The 27,096-nt window shown below is 44.3% G+C and overlaps 1 protein-coding gene across 1 annotated transcript in view; it reads right to left on the reverse strand.

Annotated features, from left to right (window-relative positions):
• ADARB2 (adenosine deaminase RNA specific B2 (inactive)) overlaps window positions 1-26,749 on the reverse strand; it is a 519,334-nt gene extending 492,585 nt beyond the window's left edge. The window contains exon 1 of the mRNA XM_001118272.5: window positions 26,275-26,749. Within this exon, the coding sequence (XP_001118272.4) occupies window positions 26,275-26,374 (100 nt within the window). The 5' untranslated portion in view covers window positions 26,375-26,749. The remainder of the gene's footprint in view (window positions 1-26,274) is intronic.
• Window positions 26,750-27,096: the final 347 nt, after the last annotated feature.

The following is a 27,096-nucleotide window of genomic DNA, read 5'->3' on the forward strand; positions in this document are numbered from 1 at the left end:
GGCACGTCCACACAGCCCCTCCTTCTCTTACCTCAACCAGACAACTACCTTCGCAGCTCAGTTGCGTTATTAAGACATTTCAGCGTGAAATTTGTTTTTCCTCGCTGAACTTTAAGCAGAATTTCAAGTGCCAAGTCTCTAAAGCCAAGTGGGGCTATTAAGAGATAATTACTAATTATGCTAATTTGAGAAGTTGCTGCTATTTCCTTCCTGGTCATTTTACGTGCAGCTCTCCTGAGAGCACGGTCCCCTCGCGGGGCTAATCACCTTCCCTGCAAAGTGCTCAGTGGAGGACGGTTTGTCCTAAACCTCCATGCCCCAAACCTGGGAAGGTTCACAGTCCGGTGGAAAGGGTGGCTTTAGGGAAGTCTATGTCCTCATTGTTAATGATTTATACTAGTTATTACAGCTTCTCACAGGCCAGTGGTAGCTATTCCTTTATACTCAGCCAGAAGAGTGTATTTAATTTCTAACGTAGCTGTAGTTTTTCCCTCATCATCTCTGAGTCTTAATAATGGATTCTAAGCGTTGGAACTGTCCTTGGGGCCCGGCAGCACGGAATCAGAGGCTGCGGCCTTGTGTGACATTGGTAATTACCATTCTTTCTCCAAGAAAAGCCACTACTTAGAAGAAATATAATGGATAAGCAAACCAATTGACGAATCTCCCTGGGTTTGAATTGACCCTGCCACTGGGACACTTGCACGCAGAAGAAAAGCTGGAGGGATAAGGATGAGATGCCTGGGAAGCCAGCCTGCACTTGGGCGCTGGGGTATCTTCCTCTCATTCCCGCTGTCCCTGCCACTTATTCACGGCACCCACAGGGCAGGGGAGAGATGAGGCTGGCTGGTAAGTCTGGTGTGCTGATCAGTTTATCTGTGCTCACACCACACTGCCACGAGCGTGGACTGGAGAGAGGTACGAGGGCTGCCGTTGGGCACCTGACCACGAGCTCCTGCAGACTCTCAGCGCTCACACCATGCTCCTACCTTCAGCTTCGTCTTCACTGGCCAGAAATACCACCCTGGGACTTCACCTTCGCTCCTCGTCTTATTTCTCAGCTTGTTCAGGCCGGTGTGAGGAGGAGGATGGCTTCGACACCTCCACAGATGCTTCCCAGGCCTGTGCGCTGCCACTGCAGGGTCACATGTGACCAAACTAGAGGATCTAATTTCAGCCCAACCACGTGTGCTCTGCATTTCCACGTTCGAAAGTCAGTTCTTGCAAACTCTCAGGGCACCATCAGCCAGTGCCATGTGTTACTCTGAGGCCTGGCCCGTCCCGAGCTTGCCAGGCCCCAAAATAGGCTCCAATGGCGGGGGACACCTGAACCTCACCTCAGCATCGTCTGGGATGCCAGGCAGCCCCGTCTGGAAGCTCAGGGCTGGATCTCAGGCGTTAGTCCTTCCTGTTCGGCCAGTGGGGAGCTGACTTACACTTGCTGAGGACAAACTCAAGGTCTCCTATCTGGAGGGGAACCCGCCAGACGCCCGGTGCCATGCTGAGGCCCCCGCTGTGAAAGACCTGGGAAACTTCTACCCCTGGCCGGGGCCAGCATGGATCCTGGGAGGACCACCATAGCTGGTGGGAGCACTGAGAATGTTGATATTTGGCACTGATTTTGTTCGTCTGCTCTTTGGTATAGAATATAATCTCATAGGGGATTCCTTACTACGGTGTTTTCCTACACTTGACAGAGAAGAAAAGGTGAGAATAACAAGAGAGCTGGAGACCTTTGGAGCTGATTTCCAGCTGTGTGATCCGAGGCAATTCCTCATTTCTCAGGAACACAGTTGTGTCTTGTGTGATAGCTTCCAACAAATAGGAGTTACAGGCATTGCCAGAGCCCTCGAGAGGAATGACTTATTTCTCTTTCTCATGAAAATAAGTGATGAAAGAGTTTCCCTCCTGCACAGGCTGTGTCAGATTTACATGTACAGCTTCCGCCTTTATAAGGACTAGGATAAGAGTGGGCTCTGACATTTCCAGGCTATTCCAGGTTCTAGTAGAATTCTCATAGCTGCCTGGAATTTCATACAACTCTGAACCATGCTTTCATGCCCCCCAGAGCGTCCTGATAAGGAATTAAAACCAAGACAAATTCTCTGCGTAGCTTATCCATTTAATGTTAGATGGATGTTGACTTTGGATTTTCCAGCCTTCTCCAAATGCTCACAATTTTAGTTACTCAAAATACACCCAGTAAAAATACATTTACAAATTATAAATGTGTAAGATACATTAAGAAAATACAATAGCTGATAATGTTCAAAGCTGTATTTAAAACAGATGTTCTCAAATTCATGCATGAAACTTCCTCCAGGACAAAGACCTGAGTGACAATGACTATTTTCTTTTTATGACTCAATATTTGCTTATCTCCTGACACACGGTAATTGTTAAAAATGCATTTTATACAACCTAGCCTAGCAGAAATGCAAGTTTTTTTATGTAAAATTAATATTTTTGAAAGATTTCACACAGCTCTAGCAGGCAAAAATTACCTAGTTTGATGGCTTCAGTTTTATGCAAAGGTAAGAAGTTACGAGGTGTATTGCAGAATTTGCTGGGTTTTTTTCTTTGTGTGCCTTCTGCGTGAGGAGAGGCTGTGTGGAAGCACGGGGGGCAGGCACACTGCGTGTTCTCAAAGCTGGACTGCTGTGGTCTGTGGGGAGCAACCCAGGAGGACTGGGAAAGCCCCCCTTATCCTACCCAGAAAGCTCTTCCAGTTACCACCATTACTTTCACTGCATTGGTCAACAATGATTTTTTCCTACTAACATGCAGCTCCTTAGTCCTGACAGCATGGTTTTCATCAGTCATGTGTACTTCCCTGTGGAACAGTCTATCAAATCATTTCCACTTGCCAACTAGCTGACATCAGATTTTAATAGTGGCCAGTTTGAGAAAAAAGCATAGTTGTTAGGAGACAGGCGATGGAGGATCCTGGGCCATCAGAACCCAGGCTGCAGACATGGGGCGCCTGGAGGGGACTGCTCACACCTGTGTGCCAGGGAGGGGACCGCACACACCTGGGGAGGTGTGGGTGATGGGAGGCGAAGGCGGAACCTGCAAAGTCCCATTCAGTTGATCTGTTTCAAGAAAGCTTAAGTGGATCCTACAGTGCTTGGGATGAAATCCTCCGTTCCCCAGACTGGCACCCACCCACCTTACCGCAGAACTGTCTGGCCATGTGGAGGGTTAGAGAAGAACATTAGAACATTAACCCGGGCAGTGCTGCTCCCAGGATATTACAGTAGGACGGGCAGGGGGCGGAGCTTGGTGAAGGAGGTGGGAAAGGAGCCGGGTGGACTCTTGATAAATACAAACCGAGTTGCCATCGCTCCGTGGGTGTAAATGGTCCCAGCAGGACGATGCTGCAAGACTTTCTCACGTGGGTTCCAGGGGGTTTCAAAGAGCATCGGCCAAGCCACAATACTCTTCTATTTGTCCAAAAAGCAATGGGAAGAGAGTGTAGTGAACCTCAGCACCTGGGCTGAAGAAGCCTGTTAAACAAGCCCCATGGCCAGAATTTATCCTGCTGCGGTACCTGGATACCTCCATGGGTGAAGTGCCATGCTCCGGTCCCATGGGGAACACGGAGAGATCAAAGTCACCCTTGTCACTTTAAAGCAAATTGTCAATGTACTGCACGTCCTCACTTCCTTGAGGACACACAGAGCACCAAGTCGGAGGATTCTGGCTACAGACGTACATAAAACGATATCTGCCATACAAGTGGGGGTCAGGGTCAGATGCCTGGGGACCCAGTGGCCTACTGAACGTGCTTCCTGGAGCTCTGAGGGAAAAGCTTAGTTCCTCGCTTTGCATAAAGAGACTCTGTGTGTGATTTCACTTAAAAGATGTTTCATTGTTTCAAAAAGGATTTGATGGGAAAATGTGTCTGGAAAATTTGAGAGGAAGGTATTCCTTGGACTAGATTGGTACTAAAACCAACCAAACAAAAACCAATGGACATTTCAGAAGTTTCTATTTAAAATCGGACGCCAGGAATTGAAGTATGACAGTCAGTGTTCCAGATGAACTTTTCACTGGGTGGAGGAAGGTTGGACGATTTAGATTGCATTCGCAGTTGGCATTGTGAAGCACCTTCATGAACTACGTGCGAGTGTCGCTATCTAGAACCGGCATGAGGACCAAACAGAATGTAGGCACCATATATTCTTAAGGCTAATTTCCAATCTCTCTTTCATTTATTAAAAAACCTAAGCTAAAATAATTCACCTAATGGGCATGTCTAATCTGCACAGAGTCTTTAATTCATTGGTTAAAGCTGGCCTCTAGGCCACATCTAAACCAGCCAATGCCCATTTAATGCCTTTTTGAATCTGTGCACACGTTCAAACTGTGGAAACAGTCTTCTGTGTATTCAGCCTGAGTGGTAAAAGCTATTTCTGGGTCCTAACTCCCTTCTTAGGTTTCTTATTTAAGCAATTTTACTTGTCTTTCATTCTTTTAGATACATACTCTCCTCCAACAGAAGGCAGGAAGATCAATACCTGCCTTTGCAATCCTGACACCTCCATGCCCAACTGAACCATAGAAAGTGACTCCATGAAGCCTGTGAGCTCTTTCATTTACCCAGGTGTGCATTTTATAGCTGTTTCTCACTGGACAGCCTGTTGCAACCAGCTACTTAAAAGCCAGACGCTTCAGTGAAGCCTTAACAAGGGGATTTTATCATCATAGCCAATTAGTGATATCTGCTCTCATTCTTTCCTAAGTCAGATAACCTAATTCTTTTCTCTCTGTGGTTTGACATCCTGGTTTGATTGGTTTTATTAGAAAACAAGAAGGCTCGAAATCATTATGTTTTCCTTTTTGCCTTGGCTGCCAGGAAGCCCAGCATTCCATCCAATGCTCAGTTGCAATAGCCTTATTATCCCCAGGTTTTTCCATTCTATCTGGAAGTCTATTTCCATTTGCAGAACTTAATCTATGCCTTTTATGGTAGTCTTATGAAATTATTTTTGGAAATAAGCAGGGTTTGAAAATGAAATAAAGTCACTAAGTGTATTTTTAATATTTGTTTTCTACTGTACAAATAGATTTTGATTAACTAATTGAGAAACTTTCAAGTTTGCTTAATATTAAATGTGATTTTAAAAAACTGTAGATGAAAACTGATCCCCAAATCTAGGAAATGTAGGAAAGCTTAAGTATCCCGAAGCAGAAACCCAGCCAATGTCTCCACATCTGGCCCTCTTCTATCATCTTGCAAAGGCCCTGAGAAGAAAATCATATGCTAGTTCATATTTTCAAGCAGTTGAAACTAAACCCATTAATTTTAAGCAAAAAAAAAAAAAAAAAAGAAGCAGGTATTAGAAGTACACAGAGCACTCTTGGAGTGACCAGCTAGTGCTGCTGAGGAAGCCAGGAGGCTCTGGAAGGTTTCAGAGCTGCCTGGCAGCACAGTGAGGCCGTGGCCTCCAACACCACTGCTCACGCCTCTGTCCCAGCTGCTGGCCCAAGCTCTGGACACCCTTCTGAACAGCAGCAGGGCTGCAGGGAATGCTGCCTGCAGGTGGTGCCGTGCACACTTCTCTCCCGACTGCTAACTTGGTGCACCCAGTAGGTTCTACAACCCACGCCCAGCTGCTGTATGCACACTCCCCTCCCCACCGCTGAGTCAGTGTGCCCTGTGCATTCCATCACGACTCATGCACACCTGCTGTGCACAGTCCCCCCCGATTGCAATGAACTGGGTGTCGCTGAGGTTTGGTGTAGGATCTTGTCAGCCAGGGAGTGAGCAATTCTCCTGCCCCAACCTCCTGAGTAGCTGGGATTACAGGCACACACCACCATGCTGGACTACTTTTTGTATTTTTAGTAGAGATGAGGTTTTACCATGTTGGCCAGGCTGGTCTTGAACTCCTCACCTCAAGTGATCCACCTGCCTGGGCCTCCCAAAGTGCTGGGATTACAGGTGTGAGCCTCCACGCCTGGACACCAGTCTCTTTCAATAGGTATGCAGGCTAAGGGTGGCTTGCAAGCTGATTTTGGGTGGCATGTGAAAAACTTTTAAACACGTATTAAAGGCCATCTTATATTTTAATGGGAATTAGAACAATATAATGCAGGCACATCAAACCCACAAGCCTATGAATAATATAGTTAGAAAAATGCTAACGAAGGAAAAAAGCAAGGGAGGGAGGGAGGGAGGGAACCAACAGGCACAAACACAGCAGCAGCAGAAAGTCCCTGTTTCCACCATGCTGAGAAAACCTAACACGCATCACAGGAAGGTGGTGGCCGGGGCAGAAACTGAATATATGGAATTAAAATAGCTACAATTGGGGGAAATTTATATTTGGTCTCACTTTTTTGATTCTGGAGCTTAGCTCTTCCCACTCTCCACGTTCCTTGCCTGTGACTTGGAGGAATCACCCAGAACGTGGTCCCACCCACACATGTGGACGGCCGAGCTCCTGCTGGTAGGGAGGCTTCTTCCTCTCAGTGTTCTTGGGCACCTGTGGCCCCACTGCCCTGGGAACATGGTGGGGAATGAACATGCTAGCCCCCAGGGCTGACCCGCAATGTCATCCTTGCCCTTCTGCGTGTGTGCATGCCTCCATGTGAGTCCACAATCGAGTATCTCTGCAAATGCCGGGCTGTCCTGTACCTCCTGCCCCGCCTCCATGTCTGAGCATTGCACCTGTACCTCCTGCCCCACCTCCGTGTCTGAGCATTGCCCCTGTGGGAGGAATGAGACGGGGAGGGGCGTTTAGAGACTGTGGCCGGCAGCACGGCTCTAAGCATCCCTAAGGCAGGGGCCGGGGTCTTCACAGCTGCTTTACCTAGCGGGGCAGCACGACCCAGTTGACAGGCAGAGGCCAGGCACCCCGGTAGTGTTTCCAACTCTGTCCTCCCAGGAGGGGGCTCAGGCACTGGCTTCCAGCTCCCAGACTGAGGTTCTTGTGGCCGGGACTGTCCCTGAGCCTATTGGCAAGATGACAGACTTTGCCTTTCTATCCCAATTGATTCTGAATTAAGGAACTTTGGAAATTTACCTTGATTGTGGTGGTCAGATTTTCCTATTTTTCTTAACTGTATAATCTGCCTAAAAGTTTACCTTTACCTTCTTTTCGTTGTTGTTTTTTGAGACGGCTGGAGTGCAGTGGCGTGATCTCAGCTCTCTGTAACCTCTGCCTCCCAAGTTCAAGCAATTCTCCCACCTCAGCCTCCCAAGTAGTAGCTGGGATTACAGGTGTGTGTTATCATACTTGGCTAATTTTTGTATTTTTAGTAGAAACAGGGTTTCACCATGTTGGCCAGGCTGGCCTCGAACTCCTGACCTCAGGTGATCAACTCACCTCAGCCTCCCAAAGGGCTGGGATTACAGGTGTGAGCCACCATGCCCAGCCACCTTTACCTTCTATAACATCTCAGGGCACGATAGTCTCACACACTCTTTTATTCTCTTGCTCTCCAAATTGGGATCCCATCATTTTACAACACTGATTCTTCTTTCGTGAAATGCAACATTTCAAATCTTTGGGTTTCAGAAAAAACAATGCCTTCTAAATTGAATATATGATATTTACAGAATAAACTAATTTGTTCCTTAGCTCCATTGAATCAGAAGCATTTTATATGGTGGCCTTTTGGTAAAAAATTGCTAAAAGAAACAAAACCAAAAATTGACAAGTAGGACCTAATTAAACTAAAGAGCTTCTGCACAGCAAAAGAAACTATCAACAGAGCAACAGACAACCTGTGGATTGGGAGAAAATATTTGCAAACTATGTATCCAACGAAGGTCCAGAATCTGTAAGGAACCTAAACAAATCAACAAGCAAAAAACAAACAACCCCATTAGAAAATGGGCAAAGGACATGATCAAACACTTTCTCTAAAGAAGACAAACATGTGATCAACAAGCATATGAAAAACGTTGAAAATGACTAATCATTAGGGAAATGCACATCAAAATCGCCATGCAATACCATCTCATACCAGTCAGAATGGCTATGATAAAAAGGCAGAAGATAACAGTTGCTGGCAAAGCTATGGAAAAAAGAGAATGCTTATACGCTGTTGGTGGGAATGTAAATTCGCTCAGCCAACTTTTCCAAATAACTTAAAACACAACTACCTTTCAACAATCCCATTCCTGGGTGTATACCCACCGCCCCAAGTAAATCGTTCTGCTTAAAAGACACATGCACTTGAATGTTCATCACAGCACTATTCACAATAGCAAAGACATGGAATCAATCTAGTGCCCATAGATGGTGGATTGGATAAAGAAAATGAGGTCCACATACACTGTGGAATATAATGCAGCCATGAAAAAGAATAAAATCATGTTCTTTGCAGCAACACGGATGCAGCTAGAGGCTGTTACCCTGGGACAATTAACACAGGAATAGAAAATCAAATACCAAATGTTCTCCCTTCTAAGTGGGAGGTAAACACTGAGTATTCGTGGACACAGAAATGGGAACAGCACACACTGGGAACACTAGAAGGGGCTGGAGAAGAGCAAGGGTTGAAAAACTGCCAGGTCCTATGCTCACTCCCTGGCTAACAAGATCCTACACCAAACCTCAGCGACACCCAGTTCATTCAGGGAATAAACTCACTCATGTTGACTGAATCTGAAATTAAAGTTGAATATCCCTTGAATCTAAAATAAAAGTAGAAAAAAATAGATTAACTTGTAGATGGCAAAAAAAAAATTGCCTAAAGAGAAATCTAGGGGAGGTCTTTATTTGGATAATTAGCAGAGTAATTAGTACTGTCTCACGGACTATGTGGTATAGGACTGTATGGGCTACTGCCTCATGTGTGAAATGGGACATTATTTCTACTTTGGCCAACACTGCAGGAGCACGCAGGGGCCTCTGGGCGACCTGGACACGTGGAAACCCTGTGGCAAAACATTTGGAGGAGCGGGAAGCTCACCCAAGGCAAATTTTGGGGCAGCAACGAATATCACATGGAAAAAGAAGAGTAGCTGGTATAAAAGACGTTTTATTAATATGTGTGTGCCTGATGTCCTGGCGGCACTGGCTCGCTGCAGTGCTTCTGTCTGGAAGGTTTTCCGACAGCAAAGGCGCGCGCCACCTCTCCCTCCACAAAGCCACCTCGAACGTGCATATTCCCGTTGCTCGGATGAAGATGATTTCAAAAAAGGGAATACAATTGTGGAACTTTACGAGGAAGGATACAGTTAACATAACTGAAAGCAAGGCCAGCACTCGCTTGAAGGAAATGCAAGAAGAGATTAATTTGACAAACCTACATCTCCAGCTCAAGATCGGCCTTCCTCTGCTTGAGGGGATGTAAGTAGAGAGAAGGGCCCTGGCCCCAGCAGAGAAGTTAATGCATCATCATCAAAATTATGTAAATAATTCAAGTCACTTTTTAAAAATAAAGCAATAAGGAGAAGAATACAAACCAAAATATTGCAAGAGGTGCCATTTTGCCGTATGTTTTCAGATAAGACCAAACGAATGTTGATGTTGACGTAAAGTAATTCTCAAAGAACAAGTGTCAAACACAGACATTAAAAGCACCAGCTTGCTGTTGGCGTGTTTTCTATATTTCCCCATGTAGTTTTCATCTAGAGGGATTCTATCTATACTAAATTAGGTGGGCTTGTTGTGTGCACACACATCATATGGCGTGCAAAGACACACACACGCACACTGGACAAATTTAGTTTTAGGTACACAGATTGCAAGTGATTTCTGCTGGAAGTCAGTTGGAGCTTTGCATAGGGAGGTATTTTACACATAAAGAATTTTACGCATTATTGCAACAGCAGCGAAGCTCATGAAAGCCCATTGAAGTCGGGTGTGCAGACAGTCTTGTGTGGCCTCAGTGTAACATACAATATTGTCTCAGTGATGTGTCTGTTCTGGACTGAGCTCTGGATCTCAGGGACACAGCATTTGTGCTTTCATCTACCCTCAGCCTTGGCCTCATCCCAGCCCTTGGTCAGGGCTCCTGGGGTCCACAGAACTGACTGGAGAGGGGTCTAGAGAAATTGTCTCCATCTACACCCTTGCCGAAGTTCAGCGGCATGAGGGGACCTCTCATTCCCGGTGACCAGGGATTGATACCGGCCCATTGCAAATAAAATGCCACCAAGAATCAGGAATTTGTTTACTATGTTTAAATGTTTAAAATGTTTAAATCTCAGAAACCCTACCTGTGAGTGTTTATGTAAAATGACTTTATAAGCAAGATTGGGAACAGATGGGAAGAGCTATTTCAGTCAGTTGGTGTGTCAGAAATTGTGTAGACTCTATTTCACTGTAAACCTTTGTGACACTGTGGGAGTGCTACAAGGTTACAACATGTTTTCTTAGGAGGGTCGCACTTACTTAACCTTTAAATTCACACTTGGGGCATCAGTCACTTAGAGTGAGTTCAAATGTCCTGGTTATTATTGTGCATCCAAATTTTATTTCTGTAATCCACTTTTCATTCATTGACTCACTGAGTTTAAAATAGAACATGCACATTTACCTGTGGCTTCAGTTCCACCTTGTTTTACCAGCACTGACTCTGAACCAGTTAATCTCATAAGTGACTTCTTGTTCACGCAGGCAGGTGGATGAAAGTATCCTCTACACAAACACACAGGGACACACAAGGGAATACAGTAGGTCCTCACTGTAAATATACATGCCCAGTAACCCAAAGCGTGGATATCAACCTGATAAGTACACTTTGTAATTTTCACATTTAGTTCCAGGGTTTTACTGAATGAATCATGTGCTGTATTTTGTTGCATTTCTTGATAGCACATCAGCTTCGTATTTTTTCTATTTTTCTTTTGGGAAATAGAATTAAAAATTCCCTCATCTCTCGTCTTAATTCATTGCATTCCTTAAAGGTTTTTACCTTGTGCTGTAATTAATAATTATTTTGGAATTCAATGTACTTATTATATAGATTTCTGAAAAATGAAGATGTTTGCCTATCTGAAACGACCTCTACCGTTTCCTTTAACCCTCAGATCAAAACGGTGTATTATTGATGCTACTTAAGCAAGAGCACAGCGGAGCATGCCTATACATGTGTGTATATTTACCTGTATTCATTTACATGTGTACACACGCAATACACGCAACGCACACACAGGTGTGCACACACGCGTTCACGAAGGTGCCCTATATTCATATACATGTGTGCACACATACATATACACACAAACAAGTGTGCACACACGCGTTCACTAAGGTGTCCTGTATTCATATACATGTGTACACACACACGCACATACACACACAAACAGGTGTGCACACACGCGTTCACTAAGGCGTCCTATATTCATATACATGTGTGCACACATACATATACACACAAACAATTGTGCACATACGCATTCACTAAGGTGTCCTATATTCATATACATGTGTACACACACACATGCACATACACACACAAACAAGTGTGCACACACGCGTTCACTAAGGCATCCTATATTCATATACATGTGTGCACACATACATATACACACAAACAATTGTGCACACCCACACTCACTAAGGTGTCCTATATTCATATACATGTGTACACATGCACATACATGCACAGGCACACACAGGTATGCACACACACGTTCACTAAGGTGTCCTATATTCATATACATGTGTACACACACACATACACACAGAAACAGGTGTGCACACCCACACTCACTAAGGTGTCCTATATTCATATACATGTGTACACACGCACACACACACACACGCACACGCAGGTGTAGACACATGCTAAGGTGTCCTATATTCTTATACATGTGTACACACACACACACACAGGTGTGGACAACACATGCTCACTAAGGTGTGAGCTGGACTGCATGCTATTCAGTATCTCCCTGGAAACGGGAGTGCGTGCCCCTTCTCAGAAGGCCCTTGTGTGTCATGGTCCCGCGATGGAGCTTTTACGGCCACTGCTAACACACTGTTTCTGAGACTCCTGTTTTAAGAGCAACATGGAAGAGCTTCTAGTGGAGTCTTTTCCAAGAGGCGATTCACTCTACTTTGCCCAGAGAACATCTGCTCCTGACTTTTGTGCTCTTGTCCTCTGGGGACCTGAGCTCTCCCCGTGGCCTTTCTGAACCCAGCTACTCAATCCCACTCCAGGGCCTTGGTCCCTTCTTAAGCAAAGAACAGCCTGAGGGACCAGGCTCTGATCCAGGCTTGCTCTCACCATCTCACTTTCTTTGGTAGCCACTTGCATTCTTTGGGCCTCACTTCCCTCATCCGCGAGACAGAGACACATTTTAGTTGATGGTGTCTTAGGTCCTGTTAACCTCCCCAAGAGAGTTATGAAGCAGACCCTACCCGACCTGGGAAAAGAGCCGTCAGCGAGAGGTGAGAACGGTCCGCCTGCCACCTGCACAGGGGACAGCAGCCCTTCTTAGAATCACCGCAGTTCTCTCCACCTTTCATGAGAAATGGGCACTTTCCAAAGGGCCAGGAAGGGAGAAATCAAAAGGCAGAATGAAATGAAACCACTCAGCTTTGAACCACCCCGTTAGAGGACACTGCGTGGCAAAGAAATCAAGAGGAATTTTCCGGACGTTATTTAACCTAATCAGAGGTTAGTTCAATTCTACAGGTATTTCTCACCCTGGAGACATGATGGTTTCCCTAGCAGTGATGGTACAGGGTTGAAGATGGGATTTATGAATTTCTGGCCCTTATTGAGGTAGAGATAATGTTTCTGGGAAAAGGGCACTGTTACCCTAACCATAAGCTTTAGTTTTCAGAAAATGTTTCCGAAGGGGAATGTCTGTGGTTTTCCTCTTTGTCACGGGCTGAATGGTATTCCCCCAAAGTTCATACATTTAAGTCCTGACCTGTGGTGCCTCACAGCGTGACCGTGTTTGAAGATGGTGTGTGAGGTAAAATGAAGCTGAAAACACACAGCTGAAAAGCGTGCGGCCAAGATTAAAAGCATGTGCAGGACTGGGGCTTTTTCTGCTGCTGGCTTTTCAGCTGTGCCCAGCTCTGTACCTGGCCCATGGAGAACCACGAGGTGCACAGTTCTTGCCTGGCTAATTATTCTAACTGTAAAGAGCTGTTATCTGCGCCCTGTTGGTGTCAAAGGACACTCTTACATGATCGGGTGAAAGCACCTTCTCCCTGAGAGGTCAGGGCATGTCTCCTGCCTGCTTTGTCTTTGTTCCCAAGTGCCAGATGCATCAAGTCCCCAAAAGCATCTCCGTCAGAGCCAGTCCCCCAAACCCCAGCAGCCTGGGAGGCTCCTCGTGTGCGCAGCAGCAGCGGGGCCTGCCTGTCACCCTGGGTCCCCGACAGAAAGTGATGATGCTCCTCATTTCCATGGCCAGGGTCCCACTGTGCTCTCCTCCTCAGTGAGCCACAGCCTGGCGGGGTCCTGGAAGAGCTTCAGGTCCCATAGAGCAATAAACGAAGAACCAAAGGAAAGAAGAAATTGGTCCAGAAGTTCCATATTCAAAATGGGGAACCCTAGCCACATCTACCCTTTGTGGGAGAGAGGATGTAACCTAGGAAGGGGCCTCAGAGCTTTAACAAGCAGGGGTGTGGTCAGGGAGAACGTGGACAGCCACAGAGCCTGATGAGCGGCCACGGGTACTTGCTGCAACCTCTCCACGCCAATGCTGTAAAATGAAGACAATAAATGTCACCGCCTTGTAGTGCTGTTGGGAGGATTAAATGAGGCAATGCACATGAAGCTGTTAGGACAGGATAAGGGCTCAGTAAATATTAGTTATTAATCTTTAGCGCCTATTGCCTAAGGGCCAAATGGACAATCAGTTAAACAGAGGCACTGCACTGATTCACACCTGACTGGTGCGTGGACCTTGCAGAGAAGGAGAGTTCCAACCAGACAAACCTGCCAGGACACGTCCTCCCTGCATCGTGGTCACCTCAGGGGCCGGGTTAACTGCTGTAAAATAGATACATCCCATCTCATGAGTTTTTAGTTCATATACTTTTGCCTGGGATGTGTGTAAAGGGCCACGTCCCTGGCTCCTGAACCAGAGCAGCCTCCGCGATGTCACAGGGCCATGGCACACACGCAGTTCTATTGATTTCTTCTCCACCAAGGGTGGGGGCCCTGTTTCTGACATGAGCCCAGAATAGACTGTCATTCCTTCTTGCAAAAATACATCAGGATAAATCACATGTCACCGCTTCAGAGTCACAGGAAAAACACTCGCAAGTGAGTCCTGCAGGCCAGAGGAAGAGACGCCCAGGACCCCGCAGTGGGAGAACACTCCTCCTAGAAAACATGCCCAGGACCCCGCAGAGGGAGAACACGCCCCCGGAAGAGATGCCCAGGACCCCACAGCGGGGGAACACGCCCCCAGAAGAGACGCCCAGGACCCCACAGCGGGGGAACGGCTCCTTCCCCCACCCACCCCACCCAGGGCGACAACCGAGAGAGCCAGGAGCAAAGACGTTCACTTCCAGGACAGAAGGCCACGCGGCTGGACTCGAATCTGAAGTTCGAATGTCCTCAGCCACAGATGTGTTTTTTGATATGAGTGATAAGAACGCTGACACAACACACTAACCTTTGGAGAGGCGCGGGTGAAGCTGTCTTGGGAAACACCAAGGAATCAGCTGAGCCCGAACGGAAGGAAGGAGAGAAGCCCCGGGGAGAGAGGCATGAAGGCCATTTCCTCAGCCACACCGGACTATGGATAAAATGTTTTCATAGTGAAGAGTACAGGTGCTAACCCCAGCATTCTACTGTGTTTAATTTATCACTGATTATGCATAAATATGCACAAACAGTATACAGCATTCAATCTATTGACTGATTTCCAGTTTAGCAACTCATGTTTTTAGTTTCCCTGATGTTCAAGTTTTGAGGCATTACTAAGTACTATTACGGATAAGGATCTCTGCCCAACTACTGCAGCCGATATTCCTGCGGCCAGAAATGAGCAGAGCCTAGGCAAGCAGCACATATTACAGAATTTTATTTATTTTCTATGGTGCGTTTGGGTGTAGCTCCCACATAGGTCTCCTGCTTAGTTAGTGTGTATGAGAAAAGAGGTAACAGATGGTAGACAGATAGTTTAGATTCTAGATTCTAGATGACAGATCAGTAAGGTAGATGGTAGATAGATGGATGGTAGGTAATAGATATGATTCCAAAGTTATCTAATAAGATAAGGAAGACCAAGAGACACGCTGTCTACATAGAAACGAGGGACCATTCACATTGGGTGACCGTGGCCTTTTCCGTTCCCTATCCGATATCCGCAGTATTGCACGGATGCGGCGCTGCCAGCACCTTCTGCCACTCTATGGATGACTCTGTAAATCGTGTGAGACAGATGAGTGTATATCCTGCTTCACAAGACCGACCTCCAGGCAAAGAGATGCCGTCCTTGGTCACAAACGACGCCAGGCTCTATTGAGAGTCAGAGTCCTCGGTTTCCCCGGCTGCCAGACTTTTTCATGAGATAGGCAGGCAGTACTTGCCCTCAGGTGTATGAAGCCAGAGGACCCTGAGCACTGGGCAGTGCCTGGCTCTCCATAGCTGGGGAGCTGGGGACCTGCTTGCAGGTGAGGGAGACTGGAGAGCAGCTGTACATTCAGGAGAGAGGCCTGTGTGCTTACCAGGGAGACCTCAGGGGTCCACGCTGGAAGCACAGGAGAGGGGCCAAGGAGAGGGCCTGGGGGACAGCGAGGGCGCCCATTTGCAATAGAGACCACGGAGAAGGCAAATCACATTCAGACTTGTTCTCTGGCGTTTTTAGAACATGGTCTAGAGTTTCTGTTCCTGCTCAATTTCTACCATGTAGCACAGTGACTGACAACGAAAGGTGTTCAGTAAATGTTTGCTGAATGGACAGACTCCAATTTACGTAACTATGACTTAAAAATAAACCTGACAGGGCCCTTTGTAAATGTACAATGTAAATCTGATAATGAATTCTACAACAAGCATGTATTCATAGGGTACAGCGAGACAGTCACTATGCTGATTTCTGGGAGCCCAGAGATGTGGATTGTGGCCCCCATTCTTGAGAAATCCCAACAAAGAGGGAAGCACCACTGGCACCCACACCTGCGGGGAACCTCACAGAGCAAGAGCCAAGGAAGACGTCTTCTCTGCTAGTTTCATCACCTCAAAGGTGGCTCCTGGATGCCACCCCCAAGCCCTGCTCCACACTGAGTGCTGTCCTGCGTAAAAGACCACAGCTCAGCCCACCTCTCCACAGCCTCCCCCGAAAATGCTCCCTTCTCCCAGAGTGTTCCGGCTATTTCTTTAAGAAATTCTTATTACAAAAACGCAATCAGTTTTCTCAGTGGGTTTTAATTGAGTAGCTACTATGTTTTGATATTGTAGAAAAAATAGAAATGTTCAAACTTAAAGGGGTCTGTATTTTAACAGTTTAGTTTTATAAAGAACTTTCACTTGCTATAATAAAGGAAATACAATAGAAATCTATTTTTTGTAAGCCCATGTGATGATAATTTATATATATATGTGTGTGTATATATATATGTGTGTGTGTATATATGTGTGTGTGTGTATATATATGTGTGTGTGTATATGTGTGTGTGTATATATATATGTGTGTGTATATATATAGTGATGAGATCACGGAAGCTTATTTTTGTTCCCTGTTCAGATTTCCTGTGTGTGTCTCTGTATCTCCGTAAACAGTAGAAGCTCAGGAGGAAGGGCCACGTCCACTCCTGTTGCTCATGTCGTTGTGGTGCCTCACTCTTTGCCTCTCTCATAGTAGGCACATGAATAAATAAATAAATAAATAAGACTTGTGTTCAATACAGTTTTTGTCTAAATACACATATAATGTTTAAGACAAAATTGCAAACAGAGCAGAATTGGATAGCATGTACCATACTTTAAAATCTAGTGTCCTCGGGAAGGGGAACATCACACACCGGGGCCTATCATGGGGAGGGGGAAGTGGGGAGGGATGGCATTGGGAGTTATACCTGATGTAAATGACAAGTTGATGGGTGCTGACGAGTTGATGGGTGCAGCACACCAACATGGCACATGTATACATATGTAACAAACGTGCACGTTGTGCACATGTACCCTAGAACCTAAAGTATAATAAAAATAAAAAATAAAAATAAAATAAAATAAAATGTCCTTTCTGTATTGGTAGCTACATAAAACAAAACATAAGAAAGATGAAATTTAATCAGGCACAAGAAGAAACTTGGAAGTTATTCTTTCTCTTTCTCTCTCCATTAAAATCCCTTCCTTCATACCAGTGTGGTAGTTGTTTCTCTTTTGTTTTATGATGTAAGAAGATAGATTACTTTTTTATTAGTGGCAATGGCAAAAGGATTTATTTCACTTGGTGTAAAATATGCACAAAGGGAGACTTTAAACAATGATTTTTGGAATTTTTGCAATTAAGCAATCAGTGTTTCTCTCCATACTCTAAAACACAGTCACAAACCAATAATCTGTTTCACCACCTCCTAAAGAATTTGTGCTCTCAGAGGTTTAGTAAAGATTTCTTTCTCTACATGATTTTTGTAATGTTTATGTTAGACTGCTGCTGTTCTGGAGCTGGGGAGTCTTTTAATATTTCAACATTTTCTATTTGAATAAATGCTTTTGTGCTTTACCTCTTGAGTCTGTCATCCCTCTACGTTGCATGCATATATTAGACATCTGCACAAACACACAAGTGCACATGGTAATGGCATGCCTTCCATTCATTACCCACATACAAGAGCCCATGTCATGATTTAACTTCCCTGAAGCAAAAATTTGATTAAAAACTCGGGTGATTACATAAAATTATATGAACTCTCACATTTGTTATACTTAAAAACAAGAACCTTATCTTCCTAAATGCTTCTTAAGTAAATATTTCCCTGCATGCCAGTCAGTGCTGAATATATACCCATCTTTAGTTCCTGAAAGGGAAACAGTATAAGGATGTTGGAATAACGCTTTGCTACACATCAACACTATTAACTTCTAGAGGCAACAGCTTTTGCTCTCAGTTCAGTATCACTCAGGGCTGTCAAAGTTTCTGTATCCCTCATGCTACTGTCTTGGAGTTTTTTCAAAAGCTACTGCTTGTCCTAGTAGTTTTCCTAGAACTCCAACAATCTCAAAGACTTTGAGAACTATCTCAAAATTATTTCTTCTTCAGAAAAAATTAGCATTAGAAAAAATTAGCATTAGAAAAAATTAGCATAGAATTCTTAGAATTTTCAAAATTTCTCCTTGAACCATATATTTTGGATTGAAAACTCTTTCTGTTAGAATCCTTCGAGAATCCGGATAGCCCTTTGAAAAGGTTATCTGTAGTAGTAACATTTAGAATTGAAGCATGAATAAAATATCTTTGTGTCTGTAGTTAAATTAGGCTACCTATGTTTTTCTTTACCTAAGGAATAGTAAAAGCTTTTTTTTAAAAAAAAAAAAACAACAAATTTTGTAGATCCCCAAATTTATAAAAACAATGTCCTTTTTATTTGTACACATCAGATAGTGTCTGAGCTTGTATGTTTTTTACGTTTCCGTCCTCAGTCCTGAACACAGTCTAACACAAAGAGGACAGGTACTTCCTTTAAGAACGCAGCTATTTTCACAGCTATAAGCCTGATGTGAGTGCAGCATCTGCTCCAGACAGGGATGAGTGAACCCAGTCAGACTTGGGGTTTGGAGGAGGTCAAAATCTATTCTGCTGATGTTTCTGTCATGTTTATTAAATTGCATTTTTTTTTCTAAATGCAATTACACTTTTAGGAAATATTGCAATTATTTTAAAGAGAGGACATTTTTGTACTTCCGGTGGACTTAAACCAATAAAACCTGCTTTTTGTTTAATCATTATTGGTGCCCTAGGTATATGCTTTGAGCTCTCCTGCTATGGGTCTCAAGTCCTGCTGCTTAGAAACAGTAAGTAACAAACTCTACTCTTGTTTGGTTTTTGCCATAAGAAGAGATTTGACTTGGGTTATCATTTTAAGGTAGGAGTAGGCTCCAGTTTCTGAGAACTGAGCTCCCCTTCCTATTTTAATACCACCTTTGAGAAGACGTATTTGAGAAATCATGTAAGACATTACAAAATGATGAGGCAGAGCTTCCGTCTGTCGGCAGTGGGAAACAAGAATCAAAGACTTCATCTCAAATAAATGGAGCAGTACAGATTAATTAAATCGATAAATTCTCCAAAGCACATCCTGGTTAAGGGGTTTAAGGGAATTCTTTCCATTATGTGCAAATCACCTGAAGGTGTTGAGCCATCATTTGCGCGTAAGATTCACTCCATCTATTAGAGGCCCTAGAAAGGAAGGTTTACAAAGATTCTGAGCAATGTTCGTTTTATTTATTATCCAAATGGCAAAACAACAGCCACAGAGAGAAACCTGGATCTGTTTTGCAAATGAGTGATCTGTCGTTGGCACCGTTAAAAAGACGTGCAGTGATGAACGTGGCCAGATTTGAGTTAAAGATCCGTAGGAATGAGATGGTCCTTAACGCTAAAGATAATAACTGCCCTCTTTCACCTTTGCATCCCCACTGCTGGGTTTCTCTTTCTGATCCATGGGAGAATTTGCTCGTACACAGTGTGGCCCTGTTCCTCGTGAGGCTTCAGCTGGTGTGACTATTTGTATCAGAACTGAATTAGCCGTTCAGTTACACAAACACGAGGGTCCTAGTTGCCCTCTGCCTTGGAAGCAGCTCAGCGAAACCACCCTCAATTCCACAATTTTAAGCATACATAGCTCAAAAAAGCTTTCAAAAATTTCACCTCTTAGAGAGTTGAAATAAATTTCCTTAAAATCTGAGTCACCTGAGCATTTACATCACATTTCTCTTCAAACTTGAGCACACATGCTACTCTTCTTTGTTTATAGGAATGCATTATTTATTGGACACTATTTCTTAAGTACAAAATCCCCTCCTTAATATAAAGATGGAATTTAGATGACTTGTCTGTTATGTTTTGAGATTTAAAAAATGAACATTAACTATTGATCATTTTTATAATTTAAAACAGATGATACTTAATTCCAATATATATGTATTTTATAACCCAAAGAGGATTTACCATTTTGCTGCCAGAAACTACATACTAACTGTATTCATTCACCATCAATAAAATAATACAATGTAATTATTTTGCTGCTCTTCCTACTCAAAACCTATGACTAGAATAAAAGGTGATTAAATATCCACAGTGCATATGGAGGGCCTGGGAAAGTCAGATTAACTCTTTATTTCCAAATATAGATCATTCTTCAGAAACGTCTGCTATCTTTGCAAGTGGCCAAATTTGGGGGGCTGGAGGGATATTGTGGATCTCTTGAAAAGCAAACATGTCCATTTCTAAGTTGCTAATATTTGGATGTGGTTTCCGGGAAAATGGATTCACTCATAAAATTTGCAGATGGAGATTCAGGGCCTAAGAGGCCTGTTTGCTAGGGCGTTGCTTAAACAACGTCAGGCAAGCAATCAGATAAAACAGCCCGGTCCTCCATTCCTTTTCAATCAAATAAACGAGTAAATAAAAGCCCAACTTTAATTGCTGAACAGGAATGTCTTGATACTGAGACAGTAACATATGTGAGCAGAAGAGGAATTCTGGTTCCAAGTTCCTAAATTTCTCAATGTTCCCTTCCCTTCCTGTTTCTAAAGTCTCACCAGACCACATTAGCCGTCCCTGTGAACCAAACGTTTGATAAGCATTGTTTCTTCTCTTTTTGAATGGAATGTCTCTATTCGATATTGGTACACTCTTAATGGAGGTCTAATATATCAAAAACTAGGAATAAACAATCGTCTTTGAAAAATCAAGGACTAAACAGCATCTGTTTCTCTGAGCGGAGGAAAAACTTTTAATTGTAAAGATAGAGGTTAATTTAGTTTCATTCTATTCGCAAATACTTAGCAACACGAATCAGGGTTCTTGGCCACACACCATGCGGGGTGCAGCCCGTGCTGCTTTTCTTGAGCTATCCTAACCACAGAGACGGCGTCCACACGCAGTAGTTTGAATATTCTGTGAAGGGCAGTCAGGCTTTTCATAGTTCACTTGGCATTCACTCACCTTTATTCGTATATTCGGTTTCAAAATAGCAATAAGCACTTTTAAAGTCTCGCTTACAGTGTGGAAAATTATCCTTTTAGAAACCTTGTGAGCTAGTAATTAAGAACCAAATTTAAAACTGCAATATCTATTTGGATACAATATTTTTAAATGATGAGAAGCAGAGTATTACAATAATTTTGGTTTCAGGAGTTGTTCAAAATTGTTCATACTGCAAAAATACTGACCTTCATTTTCTACTATTTTGGAAAAAGAAGTAGAGAATTATAAAAATTGCTCAAATGTTTCGGCTGTTTTTACCGTGTATATACATATACATACATACATACATAGTAATATACATGTATATATATAATATGTATGTGTGTATATATGTCATACTATATATACATGTATAGTTTTAAAATTGAACATTAAAAGCTTTTAGGGCATAAGTTATCTTTTCATGCCTCAAAAAAAAAAAAGACAATTTCCTTTTCTGAGCTTCCTTACATAACGCTCTCCTGGGGTGGTGCTTCTGCAGGAACCGACTCACCCCTGTTTAGCTGTGGATACATGAATCCCATATTTTTATTCTGCATTCAAACTCGTTCATCATATCTAATGCCCTTGAAGCAATCTCCAATTACTGTTATTACACGGGTCACTAGAAACCAGAGGCACTAATACAGATTTTTTAAAAAGAGAAAGAGGAAAAAAACAAGCACCACACAATTAGATGCTGGTTAACGGTTGAATCAATTTGATTTTATCACGAAATCCAGCCCTTCCTCCTGAGCTGTCTGTGAGCGAGATAAGCGGAGGACGTGGGGCTCCGGCCGGCGGTGCAGGGCTGTGTCCCTCGCCAGCCAGGGTGACACCGGCGGGGACGACTGTGGCATTGCAGGGCCTGCGGAGCCCACGGCCGCTCTGCCCTCATCCTCAGCACAATCTTTCTATTTCATTAATTTTTCATGGATTTTCATTTCACAGCAAGCCGGCGTCTGCCATCCATCTGCTCGACTTATTTTGTTCCTTTTGCCAACTTTTTATTTGCATTTCACAACATTCAGCAACCTGCCCGTTCCCCACACCTTCCCATGACTCATGGCTTTACTTTTATAGAGCTACCTCGTGCTCAAAATGCATTTTCAAGTTTCTAAAACTCCGTATAACCAACCACTCTAGAACAACACCTAAATTTCAAGTTAACTTATTTGGCTGTCAAATGCCTCAAAGAGGCGTCCTGTGCCAAAGCTCAAAAGCAACCCGAGGGGCCCCGGATGGTTGCGGATCCTGCATGGCCAGTGGCTCCCGAAGCCCCTTCCCCTTTCCGGTTAATGAAGATTGACACGCCGCTTCCAAAACCCCAGCCTTCAACGTACCTTGTGGAACCAGCTGACTTTGGATTGGCTCTCAATCTATTTCCAAATATGTTTGCCTTGAAAGAGCCTTTTTCAAAGAAAAATTCTGGAAACTTCAGTCATTTTATACATTGTACACAGTAATGGGTAGAAGATTAAAAATAGTTCATTTGCAAAATGACTTTCATGCCAATGCGTAGCTTCTTTTAGAAAAAATACATTCACCAAAGAGAGAAAAACAGATAGACAAAACAGAATATATGCACTGTTTTAATAACTAAAAACATTTAAGAAATTCCTCATACATATTACCCTGAAGTTATCCCGGGGTTCAGAGATTTATTGGCATATTTTAAAGTGATTTATTTTTATATACTATACTGTTTTGATGAGTTCTGCCTCTATTCTACCTGGCTGAACTGATACTAACAAAACAAAATCTTTAAGCCTTTTCCTTTATTAGTTTTTGGATAAAATGTATCCTTTCATAACACTTACGCATTGAGCTATTTCTAATACAGGCAGATATTACTCTCTATAACCACATAATATGGATTTGGTTGTACATAATTACCTTGTATAATTCTACCAAGAACTATAAAATAAAGTGCAATCTCCTGTTACTCTCTGTGAGATATGAACTCTGTGGGTATTTAGTGATGGCAGGTAACAGTCATCATAAACTCCAAGTGCTATTCTTTTCCGAACGCCTCTGAATGAGGTAGGCGCGGGACATACTGACGTGTCTGGCATGTGTCATGGGATATGAACATCGCTTTGCCATTGATGTGAAAATGAGAAAGGTTTTCCCTGTCCTTCCCACAGTTTTTTTTTTTTTATAGCAGCTTGTTTTTCTCTCATATGAGAGTCAAATTTTGGCATTTTTTCATTTACATAAAAAATTTAAATCATTTATGAATAATTTCTAAAAGAAAGTCCCTACTGAAAAATAACACAGAAAATGCAAAATTGTACAACACTAGGTCCCAGTAAAATAACAGAAGTAGGATTGATGTGTGGGGAGACATATTCTGAGAATCTTCTTTAAAGTTTATCTGAGAGAGGAATACAGGTTCCTGCCAAATAATACCTGAAAGTCATATTCTGTGACAAAGGTTTTTTTTTATTTCTATTTTTTTTTTATTTTTAAAGATACATACGGCTTCCTTTGTGGCATGGTAACTAAAATATACCTTCCACAGGCAAGAATAATATTTCCAAGACTATGGATTGTACTTAATGAAAGTATTGTGTCCTGACCACACTTCAGCTGTAGCCTTGGCGTGCTTTATTTCAGAGCTCACAGATCATTTTGATAAGAAGCGTATGATGCCAAAGTCACTCTCAGAGTCACACATAGAAAAGGAGCCAGATGTCACCACACTGGGAAACTAAAAGTTATCTTGCGTCTTCAGAAATGATTCTTGTCCCTTAGACTATGTGGAAATACGCATCTCACAGGCAAGAGGGTCAGCACGTATCTTAATCGTCTTTATTCCCCTAATAAGACAGCCCTTACTTTGTGCTTCTATCAACGTCTTCAGTTACACCCGATAGAGACACACTAGAATTCCTTAACAGTCTCTCATACACACGTGGATTTTAAATTGTGGCAAGTATAGAGTTTTAATATCAGATAAGCTTAAAAGCTGAGGTTATTCTATTCATTTATGATTAAGATTCATAACAATTAGGACATAATTTAAACTCACCATTTTTTTTATAAAATAAAAAAATCAGCATCTGTAATAACTAGGTATTATAGATGAAGTAATCAATTCCCAGGAAAATGCAAATAAGTATTTAATGTGTCTCTTAGCTGGCTATGTTACCTTTTAATTTGATCAGGTACATCTACATGGTTAACGTTTCCCCCAAAATTGAATATTTAGCAGTTTGATTTCACTTTCCTATCAAGATAGCCGCAGGCAGGTGCCATGGGAAATTCTCCTGCACGCCAGAAACCTCTTCGTAATAGAAATCAGTGTATAAATCCTCAATGCCCTTTCTGGTTTCAATTTTTGGCTATGAAAATTAAGGGACTTGATATATTCAAAATAATCAAGGTATGGAAATATTTGCTATAGGAGTTTTATTTTGAATCACTAAAGTTAAGTTTGCAGCAAATGAAGTCTTTCCCCATTTTCCTTTTTCCCCCTAAATTGAATACTTTCTAAGCCAGCACGACTGATGCTTCATGGTAAGGCAAGTGAATCTGGAGAAAGGCAACAATTTCCTCCAGTTTATATTTCTATAAACTGCATTATTGTGAACTATTACTCCACGTTCTTCAACTCCAAATGTTTAAACAGACTAATCAAAAATATTGGGAAACGTGAACACTTGAAGTGTAAAGATGATGCTTCCCTTTTCCTCTTTTAAAAGTCGTATTCATTACTCAGTCCGGTGACTTTCTCAATATCAATGCCACTTTGTGTTGGCATTATCTCTGAAGGACACTAACAGGTCTGTTTCAAAATGATAATTTCAAACAACAAAGTGAATCGCAAGCGCACACTTAGCAGCTGAGAGGTAAATGAGAACCACAACCTCACTCCCCTTCTGAAACCAAGGGCTCCAAAGCCTTTTGAGGAAGTTGTAGGGGCCAATCGCTCCCAGTGTTCCTGACATTCGGTCATAATGAATGTCTGTTTGCTATTGACATTTATGCCTTCAGACTGTCTGGGTAATTTCTATTATTGCAAGAAACAATAAAGGACCTGGAGACGGTTAGAGGGCATACAGGAAACGGTCTGGTAGAAACTTATCTTAGGCCAATGCAAAGATGAAAATTCTCCGGGAAAGATGGACAACCCCAAACATACCTCAGGTTGCCTCCTGCTTTCAAACAACTGGCAAAGCTGATCAATTCTAGCCGTGTTTTCCCAACCGTTCTTTATACTCCTACATCACTTAAAAAAATCGGCACATTTCAAATCATGATTAGAACTGAACTTTCTCCTGCAGGCTCACTAGGAGCTGACAGGAACAGGCTCCTCTTTGGGAGAGAAGGGTCGGCACGAGAAGAATCTTTGAATCCTTCGTGGCGTGCACGCGGGCGACAATGGCAGTGGGGGCATTGCTCTCATATTGGAGCGATTGCTAATTTTGCACAATCCCCAATGTGAAAGCCGTCGCTTGCCGTAGCATTGACTAACTTCAGCACGGCCCAGCCCCGGGAATATCAGTGACAAGGCACAGCCTGAGTTTGTCAGTGGTAACTGTCAGCCGGCTGCTTTTCCTGCTTTCCTGGTTTGCGGGTTTTTTTTCTACCACTAACAAAATAGGATGCTTCTTTCTGTTTTCCTGTATTCATTTCTGCTTATTTCTCCAAGGACGAGCCCTGTGTTCTCTTAACGTCCCAGTGTTTACAAATCGACGGACACCCCACTGAGTAAAAACTGCCAGCCAATTTGGGGAGGCGATCGCAGGGCTTCGCCCACCCCTTCCTCGGGGACGGTTTGGATGGGAGTCGCTGGCGCGAGGGCTCGTTCCCCCGTTTTTGGGTAATTCCTCTGGCACCGGGAGACGAGGTGGCCTCCGGAGGGCGGAAGGCAGTGCCCTCCCGGCCGGCCAGTGGGGACTGCGGGGCCCGGAGACGTGCGGGGTCCACCGGGAGCTCCTCGCCGCCCTCGCCCCACTTCGTCCCGGTCCCTCAAACATGCCACGGCGTGGCTGCTCACTGTCCCCTCTGGGCACGAGGAGGCCCCAGACATTTCCACGGGATCTGAACTCCCGAGCGCCCTGCGCGGAGCGGCTATCCCGCCAGCACCCCAAAGTGAAGCTGCTCACAACGGACAAGCCTGGAGACCCCAGGAGAGGCCGGGGTGGAGAAGCGGGGGTGGAGGGTGCAGGGGCCGGCGCGCCACGAGGTCTTACCTTTCCGCTTGGACCTCCGCCGCCTCCTCCTCTTGGACTTGCATTTGAGTTGACTGCTCAGCCCTCCAGAGCCTCTGCCGCTCCCCAGGACTGAGGCCATGGCCGAGACCCAGGCGCGGAGCCCAGAGCCGCCTCCCTCCTGCACCTGCACCTGCCTCCTTCCCGGCCGCCGCCGCCGCCGCCGCTGCTGCGAAGCTCGAGGTTGCAAACCCGGGAGCGGCTCACTTTTCAGGACCGAGCAGGAGAGCGCGCTCCGACCGTCTCTCTCCGTCTCTCAAATCGTTTTCTGTGACTTGCTCCCACTGGGCTGGGAGCCTCGGCTGCGCGTCTGGCGCGAGCTGCTCCCTGGTCAGGGAGGGCGGGGAGGGGCGCGCGGCGTCCGGAGTGCTCCGAGCTTCCCGCGGGCTCTGCCTCCTGCTCCGGGCTCCCAGCGCTACTTTTGCGCCTCTGCTAGTTGTTTGGCACCAGCCACTTTGAAGCCAATCACGCAGGGAGCTTGTCTATTTGCTGCCGCAGCGTCTAATTAGATCCAATCACAACTGCTTTCGGGCTCTGACATCACAGCAGCACCAGCCGCACCGCCGCCTGGCAGCTCGCAAACTCAGCTCCCATTTGGACGGTGAAGCTCCCAGGACCGTCGGCTGGAGCGAGGCTGCTCCCGGGGAACAAGGACGCGGCGCGGGTGCGTCTGGGAAAGGCCCGGGGAGCCTCCGGGAGGGACCCTGCCCGGGAGGACGAGGCCTCCTGCTGCAGCCACGCGGACCGCTCAGCTCGCCCTGCTCAGAAAGACACAGGAACGGGTTTCTCCAACCAACAGTTTTT

This window comes from Macaca mulatta, chromosome 9, assembly GCF_049350105.2.
Source record: "Macaca mulatta isolate MMU2019108-1 chromosome 9, T2T-MMU8v2.0, whole genome shotgun sequence".
NCBI classification, from domain to species: Eukaryota; Metazoa; Chordata; class Mammalia; order Primates; family Cercopithecidae; genus Macaca; species Macaca mulatta.